Source organism: Trachemys scripta, chromosome 18 (genome assembly GCF_013100865.1).
Source record: "Trachemys scripta elegans isolate TJP31775 chromosome 18, CAS_Tse_1.0, whole genome shotgun sequence".
NCBI classification, from domain to species: Eukaryota; Metazoa; Chordata; order Testudines; family Emydidae; genus Trachemys; species Trachemys scripta.
The window spans coordinates 4787225-4806647 of record NC_048315.1 but is presented as its reverse complement, the minus strand read 5'-3'; the positions used below and the strand labels follow the sequence as shown (position 1 = coordinate 4806647).

The 19423-nt window shown below is 46.7% G+C and overlaps 1 protein-coding gene across 5 annotated transcripts in view; it reads left to right on the top strand.

Moving 5' to 3' along the window:
* TRIM37 (tripartite motif containing 37) overlaps positions 1-19423 on the top strand; it is a 59739-nt gene that overhangs the window by 35156 nt on the left and 5160 nt on the right. For all 5 annotated transcript variants that reach the window (XR_004643383.1, XM_034752272.1, XM_034752273.1 and 2 more), the window contains exons 18-23: positions 143-234; positions 1746-1946; positions 6781-7092; positions 16573-16704; positions 17787-17973; positions 18870-18988. Coding sequence is in view for 4 of the 5 variants with exons in the window: in XM_034752272.1 (XP_034608163.1) it covers positions 143-234; positions 1746-1946; positions 6781-7092; positions 16573-16704; positions 17787-17973; positions 18870-18988 (1043 nt within the window). In the remaining variant the exon portion in view is untranslated. The remainder of the gene's footprint in view (positions 1-142; positions 235-1745; positions 1947-6780; positions 7093-16572; positions 16705-17786; positions 17974-18869; positions 18989-19423) is intronic.

Genomic DNA, 19423 nt, shown 5'->3' with positions numbered 1-19423 from the left:
ACAGTCAAGTGGTGATGCATTTTGACTTGTTAGTTCATGCAGTTTGGAAGCTACAAAACTAGTGAGATGTTTAGTTTTTCTGTTGTTGACAACATCGCAATGCCTAATTGGAGCTGATGGTCTGATTTTTCTTCGCACCAAGGTCTGGAGAAAATGATGTGGAATATAATAGTAATATGGAGCTAGAAGAAGGAGATCTCCAGGATGATGCTGCTGCTGCTGGTGGAGCATCAGGTACAGAAAGAAACATTCACAATCAAACTAACAGTAATTTGTCAGGTTTCCTCCTCTGTTCTTTTCAGTGCCACGTCAGAGGCAATATTGAGCTGCATATTCTAGAGGTATTTTCTATTTTTGAAAATGCTGCATCATGTACTGTACACTAATTATTGCAGTAGAGTGCCAGCTTCCCACTGGTTAGAAAAAACAGTGGAGGGGTCTTCTATTGAACATCCTTAAAAAAAAAAAAAAATGTCAGTTTGAAGTTTCTCTGGGAGCCTGGATTTTAAGACGTTTCCATTCCAGTAAAAAGTAAACCAGCAAATGTCTTTGCTTCTACTCTACTGCTGTCCCCATGGTTTCTGACCGTTGGACACATTCCTTTAGATTTTGCTACACTGTTATTAGCTAAGTTTTAATTAAATGAGGGGCATGAAATGTATGAATCTTTAAATATGGAACAGGAATTAAATTAAAATATAAATAATTAAATGGTGCTCCATAAGATCACTTGCAGCATAAAGGTGACTGCAAGTCAAAATCTAACAACACGTTTTTACCAGGATTTCTAAAATGACTGAATCTACATTTAAATGCACTCATGATGCCAGTGCCCACAGATCACACCACATACTGCAGCATAGGTCTGTTGGCAATCTTTAAGGAATGCTGATCTTCATATCCTTGCTCTCTTTTTTCCCTTTCAGTATAAACCTGTTGTGCCTTAGATCCAGTCTCTGTCATAACACAGGCAAATGTATGCCTCTCTTCAAAACATTTCTTGTCAGGCATTTGAGAAGCCTGACTAATTTATTTAAGTATGGCATTAATCAGTTAAGAACAGGAGTGGAAATGGGGGTGTAATGTCTGCAGAATACAGTGTTATCTAAGGTTCTCTTCACATGTCATTTTAGTGTATTTGTAAATCTTGATGCAAAGAATGGGTGTAACCCATTCACTTTTAATTGCTTATAGTGCTTTTTCACTCTCAGTACTGATAATGCTGGTTTTGGTCACCTGCTTTGGAAGGAAGCCTTATTGGGCTGTCTAATCTAATTTCCCAGATTGGACTCCAGACACAGTGGCTGGGTCTCAGATCTCTTATGGGATTGCTAAACATTATGTAATAAGAACATTTCATAGCTCAAAGTAAGGCTTAATTGAAGATCTCTCTAGATCAGATAAAGAAACTCCTCATTTTTATGTTAGTGGGTTTTTTTTCTAAATCTGCAAATCAGTAGGAACAGTTAATGTTCTTTGTATTTGATGAAGTCAAATTCTGTTGATTTTCCATTTTTGGGACTGTTAGTTTTTTATCGATGTACTTTTGTTTTTCTTCAGTGCTTTTAGAATTCGTACTTCCTTGTAACAAGATTGCTTTTCCTGAGGTTATTTGGAGTGCTTTTAAGATTTCCATCCTTACTATATCCAGGATTTTCAGCTGCTCTTTTGTGAAAGAGTGAAACCTAACACATGCAGACAGACATGGTGTATACGTACTTTTCCTATGGCGCTCTCTCTTTCAGGTAGTAGCCATGGCTATCCCAATGCAAGTGGCAGATCTTCAAGGCGGGGAGGAAGTACTTTAGGCTCAGCAGCCAGCAGCAGTTTACTAGACATAGATCCCTTAATTTTAATCCATTTATTGGACTTAAAAGACAGGAATGGGATGGACAATCTGTGGGGTCTACAGCCACGTCCTCCTGCCTCACTTCTGCAGAACAGAGGTAAATGGTGCATTTAAATACAACTCTTTCATGTATTCCTTTGACGTAAAGTTAGATGCACATCAAATCTAAGTAATTCGTTAGAGATTTATTTAAGAACATAAGAATGACCATCCTGGCTCAGAAGAAAGGTCCATCTAGCCCAGTATCATGTCTTCCAACAGTGGCCGATGCCAGGTGCTTCAGAGGGAATGAACAGGTAATCATCCCCTGTTGCCCATTCCCAGCTTCTAGCAAATAGAGGCTTGGGATACTTCTGCATCCTTGTCCATCCCCTGGCTAATAGCCATCAATGGACCTATGCTCCATGAATTTATCTAGTTCTTTTTTGAAACCTGTTATAATCTTGGCCTGTGACAACATCCTGTGGTAAAGAGTTCCACACATTGACTGTGTTGTGTGAAGAAATAATTCTTTTTGTTTGTTTTTAAACCTGCTGCCTATTAATTTCATTTGGTGACCCTTTGGTCTTGTTTTATGAGAAGGAGTAAATAACACTTCCTTATTTACTTTCTCTACATCAGTCATGATTTTATAGACCGCTATCATATCCCCTCTTAGTTGTTTCTTTTCCAAGCTGAAAAGTCCCAGTCTTATTCATCAGTACCTTTCCCAATTCCAATATATCTTTTTTTGAGCTGGGGCAACCAGATCTTCATGCAGTATTCAAGATGTGGGCGTACCGTGGATTTATACAGAGGCAATATGATATTTTCTGTCGTCTTATCTATCCCTTTCCTAATGAGTCCCAACATTGTTAGCTTTTTTGACAGCCGCTACTGACTGTGGATGTTTTCAGAGAACTATTCACAATGACTCAGAGTTTCCATTAGCTTTGTCTGCATTGCCCATCATGAAGAGGGACTGGGGAAAGGCCACTGAATTCTGTTGCTGTATTTTCGTAATTTCATAGTAGTCACTGTGTGCACCAAACCACAAAGTACTCTTTGGCTTAATAGCTGCTTTCAGACTTAGAACTGCAGATGAGTATTGAGTCAAAAAAAATGTGTGTGGGAGCAGGGACAGTGTCTGTCTCTGTTTAAAGATAACTCGGGGGGTGGAGGGATGCCTGAAGAGTAGTTCCAACTCCATGCACATCTTGTGTAGCTATCTTGGTATCTGTGAAGAGAGTAATACCTTATTGTTATCTTGTACTTTGCAGTAGTAGATCAGTGCCAGATAAATAATGGATTTCCACCTGGAAGGGATTAAGGTGCAATAGACATAAACAGAACAAAACACAATATACACAGTGTAGGGAATGGCTATTTCAGCTTCCAAACTTTTATCTGTTTGCTGAAAGTGGAGCTACTGAAAGGGTTATGTATGATAGTGGGGAAGCTGTTTCAGACATTTGAGGTGGCATGGAAGAAAGCACACGAGAAAGCAGGCACAGAACACAAGTGGCAAGATCAGGTGGATTGTAAAGCCAGGAAGGAAGTTTAAGAGAAGTTGAGGGTAGTGGTCATGATGGAGGGCTTGAAAAGTGAGGAGAGGGCACTTGAAAAATAGTAGAGGCTGATGCAGAAACTCATGGAGAGAGAAACATGTACAGAATGACTGAAAGGAAGAAAATAGTGGTCAGTTTCTGCGCTGATACTTATTAAATAACTTTGTTAGTATTTTGCATAACATGTATTTGAGTTATAGTATTAGGTTGATGTGCCATAACCTTAATTTTGTGTGAACCAAAGGAAAGCTAGATAGCAAGCTGTAAATGTAATTCTGTCATAGCTGATTTATTGTTGAAGGTCAGATGTTCCTCTCCTTTGTTAGTGAAGAATCAGTAAATTGAATCAAACCTCATAAATAGATTTAGCAGAGTTAATGTTTGTTTGAGGCTAATTGGCCCACAGCCACAATATCTTATTTCTGGTCACTTTGAAACAACCATTTGGTGGCTTAATAGAGCAGAAGAGAAATAATAGTCCATCTGGTACAGATATATGCTCTTTCTCTTGACATGATGACGGCATTTGCACTGTCCAATCTAAAGATAGGAAGTGAATGGTTTGAGTTTTGATGTTAACGTTCAAATTTAGTCTTGTTGTAAAATTCATGCAGTGGCAAGCAGGGTTATTCAGTCAGTTGTTCTTGTTGCATTTCGTACTTCCAGTTGGTCTCTCTGGAAATACAAAATGCAAGTTCAGGGTTAGATCATCCCTCCTGCAGGAAAACTGCATGATGATTCTGCTTAGTTTCTTTGGATTCTTCCATTGCAGTGGTGGCGTACTTTGTACAAGCCCCTGCAAAAAATGTAGGGAGGTTTCACCTCTCCCTCCCCAGTAACACAGCTCTATTGGAGCAGTGCTCTCAGGAGCTCCCCTGCCATAGTCTGTCCTTAAGGACTCCTCTTAAAGGGATGCTCTCCATTATAGAGGGGACTCTGCAGGAAAGCCTTTCTAATGCATTCCCAGACCTAAAGAAGAACTATGTGTAGCTTGACAGCTTGTACTTTCCAACAACAGAAGGTTATCAGTAGAAGATATTCTCTCACCTACCTTCTGTCCCAAGCTGTTATAATGTGCTTCCATATTTCCCTCTGGGTTGGTAGGGAAATATTTTGCATCCTTGTGTCCCTGCTCTCACCTCCTTCCATACTACAGGACCCTGACCTTGCCAAACCATCATGAATCCACGGACAGATTCCTCTCAATTTCCTTTTACATGGGCACAGACAGATATGTATATGGAGCATCCACTGCACTTGTATATCTGCGGGACATGATCTGCTCCCTAAATGTTTGTGTTCTGTAGATGCAAAAAAAGTGGGAACACTAAAATATCCTTCCAAAGAGGCCTACTTTGTATAGTGACCAAAAATCTCATGAGAGGCTAGTGGACAGCTAATAGCTCTAATCCATTCAGAGTAGGAAATGATGCTGAGGCAGTTAGGGGACAGGTGACCATGTTGATAGTCTTGGTAGAGAGGTCCAGATTTGGATGGACCATAAAAACCAAACTTGGCTTCCTCCTGCCCTCTTGCAAAATGCAGCTGAGGTATATTGGCAGGAGACTCTGTAGGGCAAATCCCTGTTGCTGTCTGTGCCACACCTGTTCTGCAGATAAATAGAGAAAAGCCTTTGGTCTCTGATGTGAGCTCTCTCTGCAAATTTGTTTAATGAAGGAAAGTCTCTCTTCTTAGATTAACAAGATTTTCATAATAATGTAGAGCTTGATCTGGCTTCCAAACTGCAAAGGGTATAAAGACAGTGTAGGGGTAAATAAGTCCTATGCAATGTAGTCTGCTTTTAAAAAAAAAAAAAAAAAAAAAAAAAAAAAAAAAAAAACCTTGAAGATTGGACAAAAGAAGCGGTTTGAAGTGGCCAGTGAGCTACAGGTGATGCAAGGTTGCGTACTGTCAAGACTCTCTGCAGGTGCTGTCTAGACTCTGCCTTGAGAGAACTAGAGAGACCAGGTGAAGGCATTGAAGAGATGGATGAACTTGCATTGTTGGCAGTATGACCCAGACTGAGGCCTCCACGGTAGTGTTGTGGTGGGTAGGTCTCTGCTTCCTTCAGCCACTTACTGCATTTGGTGTGGTCTTTCTGTTTTGCTGAGATCCTTAAATACCTGACTTTGTTCCTGTACCTTGTTCAATCACCATGTTGGAACAAGGCTTCTTTTATTTCCAGAGCTTGCTAAGTTGTGTCTCCGAGGGACTCAAAAGCCATTGGGGTTATAGGTCTGAGCCAGTTGAATTTGCAATGAGATACTTAGAATTCTGAAAGCGTAACGAATAGAAGATTTCCAAGTTGATCTAACTCTGGCTAATTAACATAAAGGTTCACCTAGATAGTATCTCTTAGAGCTGACCTGGGGCAGCAAGGGACCTAAGGGACTTTCTTTACTTCAGATTCCTCCTCTGAATCATCAGTTAATGTGAAATGATTATAAAATTATTCTTCTATCCAAGAAACGCACTTGCCAGCAAACTGATGAGCAGGTGAACTCAAACTTGTCCAGAGATGTGAAAGGCTCTCCGTCGCCATGACTGGCACACTAAGGGAAAGCAAAGCACCCAGCACGGAAGAACCTCTGCCCACTGTTCCCATTGAGGTGGAGAGAGCTGCTGAGAGTAGATGCCCTATGTCACTGTAGCCCAGAGGAAGGGAATGGAGTTTGATTATGTTAGATGAAATGGGATCATTCTGCGTTGGGCACCCATTTCTCTTTCACATATTAGAGTAACTACAGAGAGTACTGTGTACACAACTAGTCTGAAACTTCTTTGAGCATGTCTGCACTATACAAATTGGTGCTAGCAGTCTTATTCAGGGTGATGAGGGTCCTGATTCAGATTATTGCATGTTGTCTTTTTTTGCCAGTGCCGGTCCCAGGAAAACACTGTGCTATTCCCATTTTTTTAGGCAGTCTTAACACTAAAATTGTTCCCTAACACTGTCCTGTTTTCCCATCTGCACTGGCAATAAAAAGTAACATGGATTTCTCCCTGCCCTCAAGGGAAATAGTACTATCACTGATTCTTTGCTCTCATCACATAGGCAGCCTTGTGTCAGCTATTTTAAAGGGATTGTCGGGACAAATCTGATAAAAGGGAAGCATTTAAAAATCTGAAACCAATAGAAATGTTCCAAGATTTTTAAAAGATGTTTATGGAAACAGTTTAACAAACATCCTCTTGTAGTATTTGCAACCAAGACCTTGTAGCAGTTTGTTAGTGCATGGGAACTTGGATGTGAAACTGACATATTCTCTACAAATTCTTACAGTCTTAATAATGAAAGAGTTTAAAGAAAAAAAAAAAAAAAAACTACTGACGGAGGTTAGACATTTTTAACCTTCGTGTTTGTTTAACCTTTTCCTTGTAAAGCATCATCCTACTCTCTAAAAGACCGAGACCAGCGGAGGCACCAGGCAATGTGGCGTGTGCCACCTGACTTAAAGATGCTGAAGAGACTCAAAACTCAGATGGCTGAAGTTCGAAGCAAAATGTCTGATGTAAAAAACCAGCTGTCAGAAGTAAGAAGCAGCAATGCTGGCTCTTGTGAGGGGCAACCCAGCTTCCTCCCTGGTGATCAGGGGCCTTTGGCTGCGTGTGGAACAGAAAGCTGCAGCAAGTTACAAGAAATAGGAATGGAGTTGCTGACAAAATCATCAATTACAAGCTGTTACATAAAGAGTTGTAAGTGTTGGGATGGGGGAGGAGAAGGCTTAAAGCTGTCACTTCTCTAGATGGCAGTTGTGTAGACGGATACTGTATCTAGGTGTCTGGGAATAATACTCAGCCTTTTTATAGTTTAAACTTTATAGCTGAGTTTGTTTATAGTAAATATCTTTTGAGAAGCAGAAACATGAAACTCATGTTTGTTGACAGAAATTAAATGGCTTCTCTAGAAACTGGTTCTAACGTTTTCAGCAAGCGCATTATAGTTATTAATAATATTCCAGAATGTGATAAGAATCTTTGAAGCCCACTGCAGATGTTATTTATCTAATTTCACGTTGACCTTATGGGTAGGTAGCATGAAGTTTAATCCTCTGTAAAGATAATTTTTGGTGGCAAAGGTTACCTGCAGACTATATGCAGATCACCTCTAAACTTTCACAAGTTTGTTACTAAAATGTGACCAACCTTGCAAAAATCCAAGCCGGGAAAAAAAAAAATTTCTCAGCGCTCCAGAGTGTGTGTAATTTCTTCTCATCACATGAGAATCTTTTTCTTCGAGTATGTCTCAGTGTGAATCCCATAGTAGGTGGTTGTGTGTGAGATCGGAGTCTTTTGAATAGCAGTGTCACACACACGTCCCCTGTGCCTCTTTATGCTCTCATACAAAGTCCTAAAGGCCAGGGCAGCCACAACTCTCCCTCAGTTCCCTCTTATTGCTCAAGGCAGCAAGATGGATCCTAACCACTGTCTGACCTGGTAGTTCTTAGCTCCGATTCTCAAAATGCTTCATAAATCTTCAGAACTCTTCTGATCTACTGGTATACGACCTTTGTGAACACCTTTGAGCCATCTGGATTGAATACTGACTGCCAGACACTTCTGTCCGCTCCCTTGGTGCACAAGGATTTGAAACCTGTGGGCTTCAAGCTTGCACATTCTGTGATGTACTAATTCTTTTGAAAGATGGACATAGCAGGTGCCTCTTGTGTTTAGGAGAGTCACATATACTGAGTAGATGTTTGGTGTGCATATTTTTGATCACAAGAATGTAGAAGTCACATGGCCTGGGGTTGAAACTTCATCTCCTGGAGCAATCTATGAAGGCCTCTTCAGATCCTGAGGAGATGGCACCAGAGTCCCGACAGCGGACAAACAGACTTCATCAAGCAGCCATCTAGCAGACAAACAACTCCAAAGACCAGTGCAGAGAAGATGACACCAAGAAAAGACCTGGCATCAGCACCAATGCCCCCAGCACTGAAGCAGACTCCACCTGTATTGCAGATGTTGGCACTAAAGCAGACACAGTGACACTGAAGTCTGGTACTGAAGTCCAGCACCAAGAGGGGCCATTCTAGACAGGAGCAGAGACTCCACATGGTGCTCAGAGCCTTCCTACAAAGATAGACCACATAAAATTTCTGGGGACAAATCCGCAAAGTCCTGCACGGCTCTGAGGGCTGATGAGCAGCCTATGGCACAAAGGAAAACTTCTCCAGCACCAACTCAAGATTGGGTGTCGTGTCGCACCACTCAGCTCAGCAATGATGCCTATAGTAGATGAGCCTCTGGATGAGCTAGCTCTGTAACCATTATCGAGGCACCTGCTGGTACCGGTACAGACCCTGGTACCAGGAGCGCCATCCACATTTCTCTGTACTGCCCATATAGGTGGTCTATTCCTCCTCTCCATCACCAATGCATACGTTCCCAATGTTCTTAAGCAGAGAGCCCTCTCCTCTACAATCTGTGATCAATATCCCAAAGAGCCTGCCTGCGCTCCGTACAGGACCTAACTACTATCCCAAAGGAACGGCATTGGACTAGCCAATATCAAGCTAGCGAGCGATATCCCCATGACATGCCACCATCACCTTGTTGGGCTCACTGGGGGTTGCCATATCAGTGTGCTAGAAGCATGCTGGAGAGCAGAAGTGATCGCTTCCCAATCACCTTTCTGCTAGACCACAGGGAGGGCCATCAAGAATAACCAGTTCTTCTTCGAATGCTTGCTCATATCCATTCCATTAGGTGTGCGCGCGCCACGTGCACGATCGTCGGAGAATTTTCTACCCTAGCAACACCGGCGGGTCGGCTGTGGAGCCCCCTAGAGTGGCGCCTTCATGGCGCTGAATATATACCCCTGCCGACCCGGCGCCCCCTCAGTTCCTTCTTACCGCCCCTGACGGTCGTTGGAACTGTGGAGCGCGGCGTAGCTGTTCTCCACTCTCCCTAGCTTATTCAGTTATTCACAGTTATAGTTATAGTTCTAGTTGTTTATAGTTAAATAGTTGGTTATTCACTTTGTTAATACTTGTTATATAGTTAAAGGGGATTAAGGGGGTTGTCTCCCCCTTTTTCCCCCGGCCGCGTGGCCGGGCTCATGCCCAAGGCTCCCGGCTTCAAACAGTGCGCCTCCTGCGCTAAGCCTATGCCAACGAGTGACCCGCACGACTCGTGTCTGAAGTGCCTGGGAGAGTCCCATCAAACAGATAAGTGCAAGATCTGTAAGGCCTTCAGACCGAGGACCAAGAAGGAGCGGGACTTTCGGCTCCGGCAACTCCTTATGGAGGCGGCACTTAGTCCGGACGCTCCATCAACGAGTCAGGCCCCGGCACCTAGCACCTCGGTGCGCAGTGCCCCGGCGGCACCGGCCTTGCCGACCACGCGAGTGGCGGCGGACAAGCCTCCCCGGCACCGGACCTCGTCGGCACCGCAAGCACAACAAGTGCCTCGGCGCCGGTCATTATCCCCGGGGCATAAAAAAGCCCATAAGACGGGGACCTCCGTGCCGAAGACGCCGGCTCCCCCAGTGCCGGGGGTAGAGCCGCGTCCGCCTGTGGAGCACCGAAAACAGGTGACTCCAGCACCGTCGACTCCGGCTCCGAGGCCGTTGAGTCCGGTGCAGATAGCGTCTCCACCGAGACCGGCGGTGATACAGTGCCTCCCGTCGACTCAAGAGATCTTCGCGGCGGCGAGAGACTTAATAGCTCTCACGGAGCCGGCACCGTTGACTCGTCCGGTCCAGTCTAGAGGGAAACCTGCCTTGATGCGCCCTCCATCGCAAGGGCTGGAACCACGGCACTGGTCCAGGTCCCGAAGCAGGTTCCCACGCCGCTCGCAGTCCCGGCGCCGAATATCACCTCGGCACCGGTCGTACTCGCGGCCAAGATCTTCGTCGCGGCACCGCTCTACGTCTCGGCACCGCTATGATCGTCGGTACCGATCGACATCGAGACGTAGTTCTCGGCACCGCTACGATCGACGCTCGACGGCGAGAGGCCGCTCCCGGCACCGGGCCTACTCAAGATCACATTCCAGGTCCAGGTCTGACTCTCGGCACCGACGTAGTCATCGGCACCGATCCCGTTCTCGGCACCGTTCGCCGGCACCGCACAGGGACCGTTCATCTCTGGGCCGGCACCGTACGGCACCGTACCTTCCGGAGCTCGTCTCGGCGCGGTCGGCACCGCCATGGCCATCCAGATCAGTGTCCCGATCCTCCGATGGGGCATCGAGATCGGCATACCCCCCTCAGGGACGGGCCGATGATCCGGACATGGGCCACTGGCAGGAGGTAGCGGAGGATTCCGCTCAGGGACCTTCACACTGGTCGTTTTGGACCCCGTGGGCATACCACCAAGCTCAAGGGGCTCCACCACCATCAGCCTCTCGCTCGGTGCACTCTGAGCGAAGGGCCCCAGAGTCCACCATCTCTCGCCCTCCTCCAGGGGGCATGGAGGCCTCCGTGCCCGCACCTGACGTCCTGGACCCAGAGGCAGGTGATGCTCCGCTCCAAGGCTCATTGGACCAGGCCCCGCCCTTGGATCCCTTGCCACCTGAGGCATCTTCCTCATCTTCCCCAGATGAGGCAGTGGCGGGCACAACGAGCACGGGTCCACCCCCGATTGATCTCTGGGCACACCAGGACCTATTACGTAGGGTGGCACGTAATATGGACCTTCAGGCAGAGGAGATTGTGGAGGTGCAGGACCCCATTGTGAACATCCTCTCTGCGGATGCCCCATCCAGAGTGGCGTTACCCCTGATCCGCACGATCCAGGCTAACGCCACTACGATATGGCAAACTCCTGCCTCTATCCCACCCACAGCGAGAGGGGTGGAAAGAAAGTACTTTGTCCCCTCAAAGGACTATGAGTACTTGTATACCCATCCCCAACCGTGTTCACTGGTGGTGTCATCAGTGAATGCAAGGGAGCGCCATGGTCAACAGGCCGCAGCGCCCAAATCGAAGGAGGCTAAGCGCCTTGATTTGTTTGGCCGTAAAGTTTATTCAGCCGGAGGGCTGCAACTTAGAGCGGCTAACCAGCAGGCGCTCCTGAGCCGCTACAACTTTAATTCCTGGAACTCTATGGGGAAGTTCAAGGAATTGGTTCCCCAAGAGTCCAGGGAAGAGTTTGGGGCCTTGGTTGAGGAGGGTAAGAAGGTGGCTCGAACCTCCTTACAGGCCTCCCTGGACATAGCGGACTCGGCTGCGAGGACCCTGGCTTCGGGTATCGCTATGCGGAGGATCTCCTGGCTTCAGGTTTCGGGTTTGCCTCCGGAGCTGCAGCAAACCCTACAGGATCTGCCCTTTGAGGGACATGGATTGTTCTCGGACAAGACGGACTCTCGTCTGCAGAGCCTCAAGGACTCGAGAACAATCATGCGCTCCCTGGGGATGCATGTTGCGGGCCCTCAGCGCAGGCCATTTAGGTCGCAGCCTCAGCGCTTCTACCCCCCCCCCCCCCGCCTCGTCAGAGACGGGACTCGGCCCGGAGGCGAGGGCGAGGTGGTAGAAGAAGGTGGACCGGCTCTCAACCCGGTCAGAACCAGGGGCCACCTAGACCACCTTCAGGCCCCAGGCAGAACTTTTGAAGGTGCGGTCGAGGACGGCGCCCCAGTCATCCCCCAGGATCCAGCCCCCTCCTTTCGGGATCGCCTTTCCCATTTCCACCGTGCTTGGTCCCTTATAACTTCGGACCGTTGGGTCCTTCGCACGGTGGACAGGGGATACGCTATCCAGTTTTCTTCAATCCCCCCCTTCTTCCCCGTCCCTCTTCAGGGACCCTTCTCACGAGCAACTTCTTATACAGGAAGTTTCTACGCTCCTTGCTATGGGGGCCATAGAGGAGGTTCCAGTAGAGTTAAGGGGCAGGGGATTTTATTCCCGGTACTTCCTCATTCCCAAGTCCAAAGGAGGTCTGCGACCCATCTTGGACTTGCGCGGACTCAACAAATTCGTAGTAAAGTTGAAGTTCCGCATGGTCTCTTTGGGGGCCATTATCCCTTCCCTCGATCCTGGAGACTGGTTCGCCGCCCTTGACATGAAAGACGCATACTTTCACATCGCAATTTACCCACCTCACAGACGCTTCCTGCGATTCGTGGTAAGCACGGTGCACTACCAATTTGCAGTCCTTCCCTTCGGCCTATCCTCGGCCCCAAGAGTGTTCACGAAATGTATGGCTGTCGTGGCAGCGTACCTTCGTCGGCAAGGGATACAGGTGTTCCCGTACCTAGACGACTGGCTGGTACGCGGTCGCACCAAAGAGCAAGTTCGAGCTCACGTCCACATAATAGTGCACACATTCAACGAGTTGGGCATCCTACTCAACAAGGACAAATCCACGCTAGAACCTACCCAGAGAATAGAATTCATCGGCGCAGTTCTAGACTCCAGACGTGCACAAGCCATCCTGCCAGACAACCGCTTTGGCACCATCACGAGCCTCATTCAAGGGCTCAAGGCCTTCCCAACTACCACGGTGAGGTCGTGCCTTACCCTGCTGGGTCACATGGCTTCCTGCACATACGTAACCAGGCATGCCAGACTTCGGCTTCGCCCACTCCAGACCTGGGTGTCGTCAATATACCGCCCACATCGGGACAGCCTGAACATGGTGGTCACGGTCCCGAACTCGGTCCTGACCTCCCTCACCTGGTGGCTAGATCACAATGTGGTCTGCGAGGGGATGCCATTTCACGCCCCACAACCCTCTCTGCACCTGGTCACAGACGCTTCATCTCTGGGTTGGGGCGCCCATCTCAACGAACACCATACCCAGGGCCTGTGGACTGCACCCCAGCTAGCCCTGCACATCAATGTTCGGGAACTGATGGCGGTGCGCCTGGCGTGCCAGGCATTTCTCAATCTCTTACGTGGCCGCTGTGTGTTAGTTCTCATCGACAACACCACGGCCATGTTTTACATCAACAAGCAAGGAGGAACACGTTCGTCAATTCTATGCCAAGAGGCCATTCGCCTATGGGACTTCTGCATTGCCCACTCAATCCATCTCACGGCATCGTTCCTCCCTGGAGTCCAGAACACTTTAGCGGACCGACTCAGCAGGTCCTTCCAGACGCACGAGTGGTCTATCCGTCCGGACATCATACATTCCGTCTTCCAGAAGTGGGGGTTTCCCCAGATAGACCTGTTTGCATCTCGAGACAACAGGAAGTGCCACGTGTTCTGCTCCCTACAAGGTCGAGCTCCGGGCTCCCTCTCGGATGCGTTTCTCCTTCCCTGGAAAGACCACCTGTTTTATGCCTTTCCTCCGTTTCCTCTGGTCCACAAGGTACTGCTCAAATTGCGCAGGGACCAGGCACAGGTAATTCTGGTCGCTCCAGCGTGGCCGAGACAACATTGGTACACCACACTGTTGGAACTCTCGGTTCAGACACCGATCCCGCTTCCATTATGTCCGGATCTCATCTCTCAGGACCACGGCCGGCTGCGTCACCCCGACCTGCAATCACTCCACCTCACGGCGTGGCTGCTCCATGGTTCACCCAGGCAGAGCAGCAATGCTCGCACTCTGTCCAACAGATTCTGCTGAGCAGTAGGAAGCCCTCAACACGCACCACGTACCTGGCCAAGTGGAAGCGGTTCTCCTGTTGGTGCGAACAACGAGCCACGTCCCTGTTGCAGGCACCCATTCCTCTCATTTTGGAATATCTCCTCTCCCTAAAACAGCAGGGGTTGGCGATATCTTCAATTAGAGTTCACCTGGCCGCTATATCGGCCTTTCACCCAGGGGAACTCGCGTCTTCGGTATTCTCTAACCTGATGGTCGTTAGATTCCTCAAGGGCTTAGACCGGATGTACCCACAACAACGCCAGCCCGTTCAGACGTGGGACCTCAACCTGGTTCTTTCCAAGCTCACAGGTCCTCCATTCGAGCCACTGGCCACCTGTTCACTTTTGTACCTATCCTGGAAGACAGCCTTCCTCGTAGCCATCACCTCAGCAAGGCGCGTTTCTGAACTCAGGGCGCTAACATCTGAGCCCCCTTACACAGTTTTCCATAAGGATAAAGTGCAGCTTCGTCCACATCCTGCCTTTCTCCCTAAGGTGGTTTCTCCATTTCATATCAACCAGGATATATTCCTCCCGGTCTTTCATCCCAAACCACATGCTACTCGCCAGGATCAACGTTTGCATTCCCTGGACGTACGAAGGGCCCTGGCCTTCTATATTGACCGCACAAAGCACTTTAGAAAGACGACGCAACTCTTTGTTGCAGTGGCCGACCGAATGAAAGGCTCACCGGTCTCCTCACAACGCTTATCCTCCTGGATTACATCTTGCATCCGGACTTGCTATGACCTGGCAGGTGTCTCAGCACCGCACCTCACCGCTCACTCCACGAGGGCCCAAGCCTCCTCGACTGCTTTCCTGGCGCAAGTTCCGATCCAGGACATTTGTAGAGCTGCGGTTTGGTCATCAGTCCACACATTTACAGCTCGCTATGCGCTAGTGCAGCAGTCCAGGGACGATGCTGCTTTCGGATCAGCGGTTTTGCACACAGCAATGTCTCACTCCGACCCCACCACCTAAGTTGGGCTTGGGAGTCACCTAATGGAATGGATATGAGCAAGCACTCGAAGAAAAGACGGTTACTCACCGTTGTAACTGTTGTTCTTCGAGATGTGTTGCTCATATCCATTCCAAACCCGCCCCCCTTCCCCACTGTCGGAGTAGCCGGCAAGAAGGAACTGAGGGGGCGCCGGGTCGGCTGGGGTATATATTCAGCGCCATGAAGGCGCCACTCTAGGGGGCTCCACAGCCGACCTGCCGGTGTTGCTAGGGTAGAAAATTCTCCGACGATCGTGCACGCGGCGCGCGCACACCTAATGGAATGGATATGAGCAACACATCTCGAAGAACAACAGTTACAACGGTGAGTAACCGTCTTATCTGGGGGCTGAGGAACACCAATGCTGCTTTACCACCAAAAGACTTCTCATCCTTGTTGCCTGCTGAAGTGGTGTCTTCAGCATAACTTCCAGTTTTCCAGGAGCTCCTTCTGAGAATTTCAGACCCTCTAGGGAGGGCTGCATTGGAGAAATGTCATCAGTTTTGATATTTTTGACAACTGAGAGTCCATTCAGAATTGTTCTTCACATAAATGAGGGACAGCTTGACCTAGCTAAAGCCTTGTGGCAGATGCTGGCCCCTGTACCAGGTAGAGAAGCAGTATTAGGTTCCTTAAGCAGGTTTTGAATTTTTTATGCCCACCCCAATCCAGGTTCCTTGGTTGAAGATCTAATTTATACTTGGGATTTTATCTTTGAGCCTCTGCAACTCCACCTGTTATCAACTACTAGCACACGTCTCCTTTCAGTTGTCAAGTTACGCTCCATCAGGACACAGGCAGTGTAATCAGCCTGCTTCAGAAATGTGCCTAAATCTGAATCTGTAAAGCAGTGATGTGGAGCCAACCCACTGACTTGCGCTGAAGATTGCACCCTTTCCATGGCAGCCAAGTCTGGTGCTAAGTTTGGGAGAGCAGTACATCAATCCTTTTTACCAATGCAGCTGATGCTTCTTGCTCCCACCAGGAAAGGAGAGTACAGCTTGTCAGTCACCTACAGTGGTATCAGCACTGACACATACTTGAAGAAGAGAGAACAATTTCTTACTCTGTAGTAACTGTGGCTTTTTGAGATGCTGTAGTTAGTGTGAATCCCATGACCTACCCTCTGTCTCTGCTTTTGAAGTCCTCAGCTAGCATGGGCTTTAAATTGTGAGGGACCTGAGGGAGAGTTGGGGGACTACTCAGTCTTCTACGCGCTCACCAGGAACACAAGGAGACTTGGGCCACGTGTGTGGCCTCAACAGACATTGCTATTGAAAAGACTCCAATCTTGTGCTCACATACAGTGGGTTCTCACTAACAATCCCATCTCGAAGAATTAAGGTAACCATTCCTGGTCTGGTCTCAGGAGCATTATTGATTAAGCGAGTGGCTTCTTCCCAACATACCTTCACAACAGGAATAATATGTAATGAAAACCTTGAAGGCGTTTGAGAGATTCGGAGAGAGGGGGACAATATGGTGGCCTTAAGAATAAAGGGGAAGAGAATGTCTAGTGCCATTGCATCAGTTAGTTCCACTTCAGGCCAACATAAAGATGGGATGATGCAGAGAATTGACTGGATGCCTAGGCAGTACATTCACACGCCTTTTGATTTAAATATCTTTTCAGTCACGAGTAAGAAAAGTAATTCGCCCAAAGCTACTCGTTCCGGAGCAGCAGGGAGCCTGTCTCTTCGAAGAGCAATGGACTGTGGGGACAATAACCTTCGCTCAAAGGGAGACTGTCAGACTTCCTCTGAAGGTAAACCTGAAATGTGGGAGTGCTTTAAATATGCTTTGGAATGCATCGGGGAAGAAGCTTTTTAACAGCATATCCTTGTTCATAAAGTTCCCGTCTTTGATTAAACTTTGTACGTAAACCAGATCCTATTTCCCCTAAACGTGATTAACATTATTGCACCAATACAGACCTTTGAGAACCCATTACACCATCTTACTAAGCCTTTGTGTCTAGCGTTCCTGGGACTTCCATTTTCTAACAGTAACCTGCCTATCTGAAATAGTTTTAATCCCCTAAATTGGTGTTTGTAGTATCTTGTATTTAATTACTACATTTACAAGCAAGTTACTGCTGTAACTTACCAGCCAGGATTTAAATTCTCGGTTCTGTTTTCTCTAAAGGAAATACAAGAAAATTCTCCTTAAGCCCTTGTGAGACTTAGTCCTGCACCATGTGGTAATAAAATTGGACATTATGGCCACCAGGAAGACTCTTACACTTTTTAGTGCAGCTCTACCAGTGAAAGCAAAAGTGAAAACTGTAATGCAGCAGTTCTCAAACTGAGAATTGCAAATGGATTTGGGGGCAGGGGGTTATGGTTCATGCTAATGGGAGTGGGATCCCAGGGAGAGGTCCCAGAACAGAAAGAGATTGAGAACTGCTGCTCTCGTGTATGCACATGGGAGCAAAATCATCTGTACCCTGAACTGTAGTGTTCACCATTGCTATCTCCAGAGGTGCTGCACCAGTGCAGAGAAACCCCTCTATATTTTCCCTATGTAGACCAGCCCCATAGATGGATCTATCTCTATTAAAAAACAGATATATATTTTTCTGTATTAGTGCACCTGTGGAATTGCTGACATATGGGAAACTAATTTCATAGTTCACACAAATCCAAAAGGTTAATCTATACTGTACTGGGAAATCTTGTAAGTGCTTTTCTGAACCTGTGCTACCAAAAGTGGAAGCTGTAGGTGAGGATATATGTTTCTGGAAAGTACACATTAAGTGATCCTAATGGCAAACGCTGCTCAGATGGTGACTTGAAAAATTTGAAATGTTTCGTAAGAGCCAATTATCTTCATTTTTTCTCTTCTTAGGTTGCATAGGAAGCTCAAAGTCTGGCAGTAGGCATGGCTCTTCCAGGTCCCTGACTAATGGTAATGCTCCTGATGCACTACCTAAGCCAGAGGAAAGGGAGTGCGAAGGCTCAGATTCTGATGTGGGCGTTTCTGCTTTAAATGGCTTAACAACTATGGAGAAGACAAGAAAAGCTGTCGCTCTGGGGTAAGTGCTTTTCTCGCTGAATTATAAATGAAACATACATAAAAGGCTCGATTTTAGCAGTTTTGAATCAAGGAACATAAATTACTTTGAAGTCATTCACGTTTTTGTGCTACTCCCTTTGGACATCCAGCTTTGGCCCATAAGTGAGTTGTATGTCCTCATTTTTCTATTTATAGAACTTCTGAGGGTCATAACAGCTCATTTTAACTAAAGCTGAAGCATCAGTAGCTGTAGTCTGGCCATTTAGATTTGCCCATTTAGACTTGCACATCAGACTTTTGTCCATTTTTCTAATATTTCCTACTTTAATGTTCTAGCCACCAGGATTTTACATCTAGTTTCCTTATATCGGAGAGGATATTTCACTGAGAATCCACCGTTCCTTTCTTTTCCTCACTTCTGATTTTTCTGTGCTTCTCCAAATACAGTTTATAGTTACACAACATGTATAGTAGTAGTTTTGAAGTATGCGATCAGGTTTTTCTAAATAGCAAGCCAATGAATGGTGGGGTGGGCTGTCTCTTGGTTCTTTTGTGCAAACAGACAGTTATGTTGAATTCTGTGCTTGCTTTCTGTCATTGATGTTAAGCAATAGTATGAAAGGGTAGCTTTAAGAAAACTTAAATGTACATGCTGTGTAGAGGTACAAACTCCAGATGCTGAATGTGACATAGCATTGTGGGTCAGAGGAGGATACGTTCTTTGGAGAGCATCAGTTATGTACTTTCAGATCTCAAAATGGAACCCTGTAAATATTCCAAATAACTTCAAAGTTGGAAGTTCCCTGAAGCTCCCTGATGCTAAACTGCGTGTAGCACCAGGAGGAAAAGCTGCCACCATGGTTGGGTTAATGCTTTAGGTGCTAATGCTGTTTTTTCCCCCAACCCCATTTTAAGGTCAGATTCTAAAGGATGTCATACAGAAGGAACACAACCAACTGATCAAGAGAACAACTCGGAAACTGGGGAGCTACAGGCCATTCTCTCTGAGGGCACTTCAGCAGAGCCAGAGGAAGGTAAAGACAAGATCAAAGAAAATAAATACCACAATGTTTTAAAGTGTCACTACAGTAGAGGTAGTTAATTTATTTTTTGTCAGTCCCAATTTCTTGGTCAGGGTATAGTCGAGGTCCAGACTCCAGGGAAGATAATAAAATAATAACAATAATGATAATAAGTAAATAAAAAGGTTGTAGACGTTCAAAAGCGTCTAGTGGTCTGGATTTGGCCCACTGTCTGCTTATTGACAACCCCTTTAAAACAAGAGTGTTTCTGTAAACTATGTAAAAAATCTGTTTATTTGGAGGGCTGAACTTATGTTGCAACATTTGGTAGATTTATAACGAATAAAAGGACGACTCCTCAAGTGTATGACAGAGCGGCGTGATGGAATTCAGAGAGCACAGAGAAACTTTTCAAGGAGCTTTTTCTTAGTTTACGTTTCTGGTTTA